At 37.6% G+C, this 9,587-nt stretch overlaps 1 protein-coding gene across 4 annotated transcripts in view; it reads right to left on the reverse strand.

Moving 5' to 3' along the window:
• The window catches only part of LOC106162899 (nuclear pore complex protein Nup98-Nup96), a 26,519-nt gene extending 18,410 nt beyond the window's left edge, over window positions 1-8,109 (reverse strand). Inside the window, exons 1-15 of one of the 4 annotated variants that reach the window (XM_087007911.1) lie at window positions 7,867-8,109; window positions 7,324-7,471; window positions 7,069-7,101; window positions 6,653-6,799; window positions 6,171-6,302; window positions 5,637-5,765; window positions 4,378-4,532; window positions 3,918-4,095; window positions 3,374-3,561; window positions 2,785-2,910; window positions 2,342-2,495; window positions 1,759-1,920; window positions 1,287-1,353; window positions 606-717; window positions 227-370 (exon numbers count right to left, since the gene is read on the reverse strand). In XM_087007911.1, the coding sequence (XP_086864037.1) occupies window positions 227-370; window positions 606-717; window positions 1,287-1,353; window positions 1,759-1,920; window positions 2,342-2,495; window positions 2,785-2,910; window positions 3,374-3,561; window positions 3,918-4,095; window positions 4,378-4,532; window positions 5,637-5,765; window positions 6,171-6,302; window positions 6,653-6,799; window positions 7,069-7,101; window positions 7,324-7,369 (1,773 nt within the window). In that variant the 5' untranslated portion in view covers window positions 7,370-7,471; window positions 7,867-8,109. Of the gene's footprint in view, window positions 1-226; window positions 371-605; window positions 718-1,286; window positions 1,354-1,758; window positions 1,921-2,341; window positions 2,496-2,784; window positions 2,911-3,373; window positions 3,562-3,917; window positions 4,096-4,377; window positions 4,533-5,636; window positions 5,766-6,170; window positions 6,303-6,652; window positions 6,833-7,068; window positions 7,102-7,323; window positions 7,472-7,866 lie in introns of all 4 variants that reach the window. The other 3 variants (XM_087007910.1, XM_087007908.1, XM_087007909.1) reach the window with 3 other exon arrangements.
• Between the last annotated feature and the right edge of the window lie 1,478 nt (window positions 8,110-9,587).

Here is a 9,587-nt window from a genome sequence, read left to right on the forward strand (position 1 = left end):
TCTGTCCTCCCAAGTCAAGAGCAATTGAACTCTACCAGCTAGACCTACGGGTATAATATTTTTTTAATGCATTCTATATCTATTGTTGGACTTTAAAGAGTCCATTTCAACCACTTCTCTTTCTGGAGAAAGCAACAGAATACGGTGTGATTACAGTAATCAATCTAGAAGGTAAAAACTATATTTCCAACTGAATAACTAAATGTTTTCATAAACCAAGCCCTACCTTTCCGTTGACCAAAGAATGCAGTGGTTTGGGTTTGATCTTTGCTGAAGGTCTGGAGCTAACTTTGTACTGTGAAGAGGTGTTCAGAGCTGCCTTCTGGGCCAGGGGGTTGGTCGGCTTCATATCTTCCCTCTTTGAAGGATCCTGTGGGTGAAAATTTCAAAGTATAAGCATTACTTTAAAGTTTATCTTGACGCAGAGCTCACTGTCAACATTTTTCATTTAAATCTAAAATTATGCATAGATATAAATATTACTTAATTACAGAAATGTTAAACAAAATTTTCTCACCACAAAATTCTTAATATTAATGAGAAAACACATCCAGGGATTCTGTACAGCACATTACTAGGTACAGATTTTGTTCATAATTACTTACCAGTTTCAGATTTCGGAAAAGTGGAGAATCTCCATACGGGGCACTTGCCAGTGCCATCAACTGCTGTTGTATCTGTGCCTGCTGAGCAGCCAGAATAGCTGCATCTGTATTACTATGTGAGGAGAAAAGAACAGAGCTAATAATAAGTCCAAATGAAGTCGCAGTTTCATCAAATATTGAAAATGTAATGTTGAAAATACTTGGTTATTCACTTTGTTATGGAAATGTTATTGTTGTAAAGAAACCCAGAATTATTTGCACACACTAATTTTCTTTTTCTTTTTTTCAATGAGATTTATTTTCATGTATATGATGCATTTGATGAAAAGTTAACCTCACATCAATTGATCCAAACAATTCATCACTGATTTCTCATTTCCACAAGCACAAGGCAAAATTTCAAAATTCCCTGTGAAAATGTCTTAAAAGTTAGCTCAATTACACATTTAACAGTATTTGCCCTATAAACCCAGTTTAGATTATTATTAAGTACTGTATATCATAAACAGCATGAGCCTAATTACATACTCAACAGTGTTTGCCCCATAAATCCATAGACTCTGACAGCTGTAATTAAACACACCATATAACATTATTGTCATCTTTCCCCCTGAAACCTTTACCTAAATCAAATGAATGGAAGACACACACCCACATACAAACACACAGAGGTGGACATACCTTCCCAGTGTGGCTCCAGCTGTGGACAGTGTTGTGGTAGCCCCCAGACCACCCGTCTGGCCAAAGCCTGAAAATATACACACAATCTAAGCAATGCTAGGCAATTACAAACAGTTTTCTTACTTACTTTTGGAAAAACAACAAAATCACAGCTTAAGTAGTACACTTCAATTTTTTCCTATTCAAATAAAAACTGTCATTCTCAAATCAATGGTACAATTTAATCGACATCCTTTAATTTGCCACTGAGACTTAGACCACATTTACAACTGCGTATTTAGTCCGCAGATCAAATATGGCCTACCCACTTGAATGCTTGTGGCACAATCCCCCCCCCCCCCCCCCCAGTCCCGCGTGAAATTAAGAGATTTGACAGCAAGCATGTAAGTGAGTCACCACATTTGATCCTCAGACTAGTAAGTCCACTGTTGTGAATGAAGTCTTAAATTCATCTCTTCTTTCTGTCCATTACCTCCAAGGTTCAGACCAGTGCCAAAGGCCGGCTTGTTATCAGCGGCGTTAAAGTTAAAGCTGGTTCCCGTGGAAAGGCCTCCCAGCGCGTTCCCAAACCCAGTGGACGCAGCGCCAAACCCAGCTGGCTTGTTGCCAAACAGTGTGCTGCCCGTGTTGGCATCTGAATAGTAGGAAAAATGCATTTAACTGGTATCAACCAATTCAGTTTTATGACCTGATGGCTGCCTTCAAGTGCTGTTGCTTGAAGTAATCGTTTTAATATGATCATAGCCTAGGACTACATGGTTATTACTTAAGTGTATTTTCACTTAACTCCAATATAAGACACAAGAAGCTTTCTAAATACGAGTTAGATTCTCCATAGAGAGATCGTGGTTAAAAAGAAGACTGTAAAGTACCCGCTAATAATTATCACGCAAATGACAATGTGACATTTAAATAAAGTTCACAAATGGGAATAGGAAAGTACAAGTTATATAGATAATTAAGGTGTACATTGAAAACTCTCACTGAATCTCAAAACAAAATGTTAAGGTCACAGCTAAACAATTCAATCTCCAAGCCTACATAACTATACTCACTGAAGCCAGTGGACTGCCCAAAGCCAAACCCAGTGCTTGTTGTAGGCTTGGCAAAGAGACTGCTGTTGGTTTGTCCAAAGCCAAATGTTGTCCCAGTGTTTGTGGTGGCTGTACTGGTTGTACCAAAACCCAGAGGTTTCTGGCCAAAAAGACCCTAAAATAAAAATTTAATCAATATTAAAGATGCATACAAAGGAAATTTAATGCATTAACAGAATTTGACTGAACGGCATTTCAAACACCCCCGGTGGCAAAGGGAAAACCTTTTTTTAGGTAATAAAATCTTCTTGCATAAAATATTTCTCTATCATTTCTTCATAAGGGAAAACAAAACTAATTTGTTTGTACAATGACACATACAGATACGGATACAAATGGGCATATATACACAATGCAAACATTACATTTTATCAGGACCCAGGCAGAAATATCTAATCACTTACCCCAGTCTGTGTGCTGTTAAATCCTGTACTGGTGCCAAACCCGCCAGTGCCAAATCCTGTTGAAGCGGTGGATGTCTGGCCAAATATTCCACCGGCCTGAGAGGTGGTTGTGTTGCCAAACAGTGGCTAAAATGTTGGAAGAAAAAAAACTTTCTGTGAATATAGTGGATTATAGAAAGTATTTGGAGTCAGAATCTTAATGCTACAAGTTTGCAGGGGATAGATAGTTGCCCTTGGTTGCTTTCAGTTGTGCTTTAAAGACGTTTTTAAAAACATAACAGCCATTATTGTTTACAAAGTGTTATCATATTTTCTGATATTACCCTAAATATTTTTACCATTCAGTTAAAAAGAGAATCAGACATCCTCCCAGCTGGTCAATTAGAGAAAAAATCCATACTGATAAAAAAACCTGTCTATTTCTACAATTATAAAGTTCCACCATATACATTTTAAGTCAAAACATCTAAGGCCGCATTCACATCGAGTTGAGCCATGGCTCTACAAAGCCATGACCTAAATATGGCGGACTCAATGTGAATGCAGCCTTATTCACCAGACAGGCTGGAGTTGTGAACACTTAGCTTACCTTGCTCTGTTGCTGTCCAAACAGAGATGTCCCACCTCCTGTACTGGTGGTTCCAAAACCTGTTCCAAACCCTGTACTAGCTGCAGTGGTAGTAGCAGTTCCAAATGTAGGTTTGGTCTGACCAAACAAGCTGCTGCCACCAGTGTTCTGCTGTTGACCAAATAAACCGGTAGAAGTGTTGCCAAATGCTAGGAAATCAGAAAAAAAAATCTCACTATAATTGCTTATGCTACAATCTTAAAATTATGCTAAAGAACACTATTATAAACACATAATGAATTTGATAATTAACCATATCTGTATCTGACTCTAACTCAAACATTATAAATCACAAAAATATTCTGGGTTCACATCGAAATGTAACAAATTTACAAATTGCTAATGAAAAAGATTTTGATTAAAAACTGAAAGCAATCAGCTTTGTCCCCCCCCCCCCCAAAAAAAAAAAGATAAATAAAAATAAAATAATAAATAACTTGAAACCAACTGATTAAAAGAAAATAAACCACCAAAAGTCAAAGAACTGAATTAGAAATATACATACACTTACCACTTCCAAATCCTCCAGTTGTCTGTTGTTGCTGTTGTTGTTGCTGCTGAGGCTGTCCAAACCCAAAAGCCGATGTCTGTCCAGTCTGTGTATTACCAAACAGACCCGTCCCAGCTGTCGCCCCCTGCTGGGGACCTTTACGATTGGCTGCGTAATCTTCCATGCGAAGTTCCTGCATTAAAGAAAATCAAGTTATTATTTTCTTTTGTACATTCAGATGCCAAATTGTTTGAAACAGCTTCTTAATCAGTATTTGATATGGGAGATTTCTTTGAAATCTTATGTCTTAAACATAATTGATGTAGCATTATGTTTATTTATTGGGTTTCAGAATGGTTTATAACCATTCTGAAACCCAATAAATAAACATAATGCTTACATATATTACCCAAAACTATTTAAGCCTTGATAGACAAGAAATTGTTGATTGTCTTAAATGCAGCTTTCTCCTCACCTCTAAACTCTTACTCTCATACTCCTTCATGGCCGTGATGCACTGATGCTTTGTGTTGATAGTCTGTGAGACGCCATTTTTCAACATGTTATCACTGCCTGGCAGTGGGTTGAATTTCACTGTGGTGCCAGTTTGTGCAGTGCCAAACGCTGTGGCTGAAATAGAAACATATTATATGTGCTGTATCACAAGTCACCAATTATGCTTTGGATGACATTGTTAAAATCTACACTTGCATCAGTACAAGTGCGTGGTTTATATGTATTCATAATGAAAATCCTACTAACCATTAAGGGTGCAGCAAAGTCTTTTTTTAATCAATAATTCATCTATTTTTATAGATATCCATCACCAAGTGGGGCATGGAGAGATAGTCTTAGATTAACATAAAGAATACATACATAACACCAATCATCTCAAGTAGGTCTGAGTAATCACCAGTGGCCAATTCCCTTGCATAGCTACATGTCAAGTAATTGATCAGAACCCTGCATCACTACCTAATTACAACCTACCTGCACCTCACCCGCATTATAACCTAACTAAAACCTACCTGCACCTCCCCCTCACATTATAACCTAATCAAAACCTACCTGCACCTCCCCCACATTATAACCTAATTAAACCTACCTGCACCTCCCCCCCCAATTATAACCTAATCAAAACCTACCTGCACCTCCCCCCACATTATAACCTAATCAAAATCTACCTGCTACTCCCCCTGCATTATAACCTAATCAAAACCTACCTCCACCCCCCTGCATTAAAACCTAATTAAAACCTACCTCCACCCCCACCACCTCTGCATTATAATCTAATCAAAACCTACCTGCACCTCCCCCTGCATTATAACCTAATCGGAACCTACCTGCACCCCCTGCATCATAACCTAATAAGAACCTACCTGCACCTTCCCCCCGCATTATAACCTAATCAAAACCTATCTGCACCTCCCCATGCATTATAACCTAATCAGAACCTACCTCCACCTCTTCCTTCATTATAACCTAATAAGAACCTACCTGCACCTTCCCCCATATTATAACCTAATCAGAACCTTCCTGCACCTTCCACCTGCATTATCACCTAATCAAAACTTACCTGTACCTCCCCCTGCATTATAACCTAATCAAAACCTACCTGCACCTCCCCCTGCATTATACCTTAATCAAAACCTACCTCCACCTCCCCCTGCATTATATAACCTAATCAGAACCTACCTCCACCTTCCTCTGCATTATAACCTAATCAGAACCTACCTGCACCTCCTCCAAAGAGACTGCTGCCCCCAGTGGTGCCTGTGGTACCAAATGGCAAGGTGCCTGTGGAGGTTTGGGTGGTGCTGCCAAACAGACTGGTGCCTGTGGAAGTGCCACCAAAACTGGTATCTAAAATGGACAGTTTGACCTTGCATACTGTGTTCATCACAAGTGTGTGGTTATGGCAGTACTTTACAGGTAGCATTCATTTAGTACTTGATACCAAATGGTTGAAACATATGCCAACAAACCAAGCCAAACTTTAGATATAGATAGAGCCCATATTTGTTTGAAGTTTACTCCATTTGCTCACAAACATTTACTACCCACAAAATGAAAAAAAAAAAAAAAACTGACACTTGGTTGCAATCACATTAACCAGGCTGAGAGAAAAAAATTCCTTCAAAAAAAGAACAGATTTTATTTAAATAAAACAAAAACTTTAGTCCAACTTGTCATTTTTAGAATGACAGCAACAACAACAACAACTTATATAAGATGACAAGACAAATTGTGAGAGGGTGATCAACTTACTTCCCACTCCAAACCCCGGTGTCTTGGCTCCAAAGGCTGAGCTGGTTGATGGTGTGGCAAATAACCCTCCTCCACCAGTGCTAGAACTGGCAAACAAACTGGTGGTCTGTGTTGTAGGCTGACTGCCAAATGCTGGAAAAACAAAATAAGAGACATGCAGTTGTAACTCATTCACTTTCCCCTCCCTTCAAAGAAAATTTTAGAACTAAGGTCATGATCTGCAACAGCTACAAACTGCATTAATACATTACACAATTAATAGCATTATGAAGACACTAAATATATAAGTCATATTACAAATCATCTTTGTTTAAAGAAATTCGACATCAGTTATTATTTAAAATTTTTTTATTAAAATTCTTTCAAAAAATGGAAAATACTTTCAAATGTTACAAGTTATCCAATTTCCTGAATCTAGCAGGTCCATCTGTAAATGCATCACTGATATCCCTACATGATCAAACAGGAAAAAGTATACCTACAAAACCCACCAGATCCTCCTGCAGAGGAGAAAGATGTCCCTCCAAACAGTCCCCCAGTTTGCTGTGTGTTGGCATTGCCCCCAAATAGCCCCCCTGAGGCTGGAGTCTGGCTTCCAAAGGCTGGTGTCCCAAATGTGGTAGCAGTACCTGTGGGTTTTGCACCAAAAGTACTAGTTGTACCTTTAGACAGCGCAATTTGATAGGAAAACATAATATCAGGGTTCATAAACTTGTGACATATTTGTACATATTACTTTGATATCTAAACTATATGTAAGTTAACGTGAAAAATAAATTTATTTATTTATTTTGTATCTGAATTATTAAGTTTCAAAATTTATTTTCAAATATGATAATTTACATTTAATTTATATCAACATGTTACATTATTCTAGTCATAGTAAACAATCACTCACCTCCCCCAAATGGTGTTGAGGCCCCAAATGATGCTGAAAATTCAAGTAAAAAGCAAAACATTATTCATCAGACTCTGGGTAAATAGACATAAATACATGGCACTGTAAAGACAGAAACTTTGCTGTATAGTTTTACCAGTTTACTCTTATTAAAAAAATAAATACACATATAAATATATGCCTTATAAAAGTAAATGGGTTATAGCAAATACATTTATTCTACTTTAAATACATGAAAATTAAAAAGTTACTCACTTCCAGTGCCACCACCAAAACCAAATGGTTTGTTTGCACCAAACATGGTTTATGGTGACAGATTTCACTTCTTCTGTACTAGCAGATTTTTCACGTCAGTTTCTTCCACTTTGTCTTTATTTCTACGCTACGTCCTGGAATAAATGACCTGTAAAAAAGTACACATTAAAATTTTATTACAGCTGTATATAGTACATATGTGGGGGAATTACTGCGAACATACAGAGAACAAAATAAAATTTTCATCTTCCACAAATAAAATGTCAATAAAATTTAGAATCTGGAAGTAGAACGTACCTTTACAACGTGTTTTTTTTTATCACTCGTTATCTATCCGATAGTAGTGCCTAAAGATTTGGCATCAAATAAGTGTCAAGTTCAATGCAATATGTTCCAATGCACCACAGTATCAAAAATGAAACAAAGATTAACTTAGATATTTTAAAAAATTGGCACACTACTGGTCACATGCGCGGGAAGTAGACAAAAGTGAAATAAGCCACTTTTACCATAAGACACGGTCCTACAGAAAAGACACTTTACCTTATTGCTTTTCTATGCTATGTTATCGCTTTTACATATTTTATATCCCTTATGATTCAGTCTCTGCACGGAATTCCCCTTTTTTCTCAGCTAGTTCAAACTAGATTCCCACTTATTCCAAAATGGCGACCTGATAAGTAGGTCACCTTAAGGCAAGACAAGTATGCGCTCGTGCATGCAACTTTTTTATGAAGTTGGAGCATCTAGTTAGTGTCAAAAGAGAAACTATACGTTTATATCCAAATATGTTATCCAAATATCAGAAAGAATACACAAAGGTGTTGTTATTTTTGTTGCTACTGATGTCACACATGAATAAGACAGTGGCGCCATCTATACACCAGAAATGACAGTAAACATGTTTTGCTTTTCACTTTGTCCATTTGTTGTCTCTGGCATTATCAAGGGTTTTTCATGCCTGTAGGAATAAATTCGCGTTAATGCTCTCAGTTCATCGTGTTATATTTTGGTTTTGACTTTTTTATCACTGGGAGACTCGTTTCCAGTTCAAACCAGTTAACAATCCCTGGGAAATTCCCGGATTACACATTTCCAAAAATAGCTACTGTTTCTGTTTTCATGGCTGGTACTTTTCCCCAGTCATATATGATATCATTATTTTTTGTTTCATGCAACACTTTATAATCCGTCAAGCACGAAAAGAAACCAATAATTCCCCCGTCTACTAAAATTAACAGCCCAGGATTGTTTGAAAGGGGTCTGGTTTTTGGGAATGACAAGCCGCGAATGGGAAGCCGACCCCCCCCCCCCCTCTTGGCGTGGGGTTTGGCGGTCCCCCGAAAAATGTTGGTACCATTAATTGGTGTGACTTTTTTTTTCAGAAATCGAAATGGGGGAGGTCAGGACCCTCCCTGACATAGGCCTACCCCTAAAGCTGCACTGATGCCAATATTTTATTGTTATATAGGCCTATTAGGAGATACAGCAGCTTTATAATTAATCAAAATCAAAATTGATAAACTACATGTTAACGCGATAACCTGTCCAGAGTAGGCCTGCTTGTGAAAGATAGAAACCATGCAGTGACAATTAATTTTGATGCTGAATATAAATAAAAAGATAAAATCGAGTGCTTTTGCTCAGAATTTCGTATTATTTGCATTTATAGCCCGCCTATTTGAGTATGAAGGTAGGCCCTACACTTCATGGGTTTGAAAATGCTTATTTTTGCCATCCACATGCAGCTTCTCCCAAAACCTTACATGTGTACCTTGAAATGAAATCATGCACCCCCTTAAATATTTTTTCTTGAGAGTGTACCTAAAGTTGATAGGCCTACTTCCATCGGAGCTTAGGAAGATGGTCGTTATAATGACTGTCCAGCCATTTTAAACTAAATCAACTTTTTAAAATTTAATTAAGGGTCGAATCCAAGTGCCAAAAAGGATAAATAAATGATTAGTGAGTACGAGAAAATTGCTTATTTTCCCGTGGAAAATCCATTTCGGCAGGTTAATCCCATGGCGTCGCCCTTTAATTAAGGACTCCATGTTAGACAAAAACTCATAACTTACCGTACTGTCTTTACATGTACAAACCGATGTATATGTTTTGGATGAAGTGTTCGCTGACTTAATTCCATTCCAAATTAATGCTATTGTACCGATGGCGTCATATCATACAAACACCATTTGACGGTTTCGGGGTGATCAATTTAACTATGACATTATTGAACAACGTACAAAAAATCCATGGCTTTT

The sequence above is a fragment of the Lingula anatina genome, chromosome 3 (genome assembly GCF_051362555.1).
Source record: "Lingula anatina isolate TDL-2025a chromosome 3, LinAna3.0, whole genome shotgun sequence".
Lineage (NCBI taxonomy): Eukaryota > Metazoa > Brachiopoda > Lingulata > Lingulida > Lingulidae > Lingula > Lingula anatina.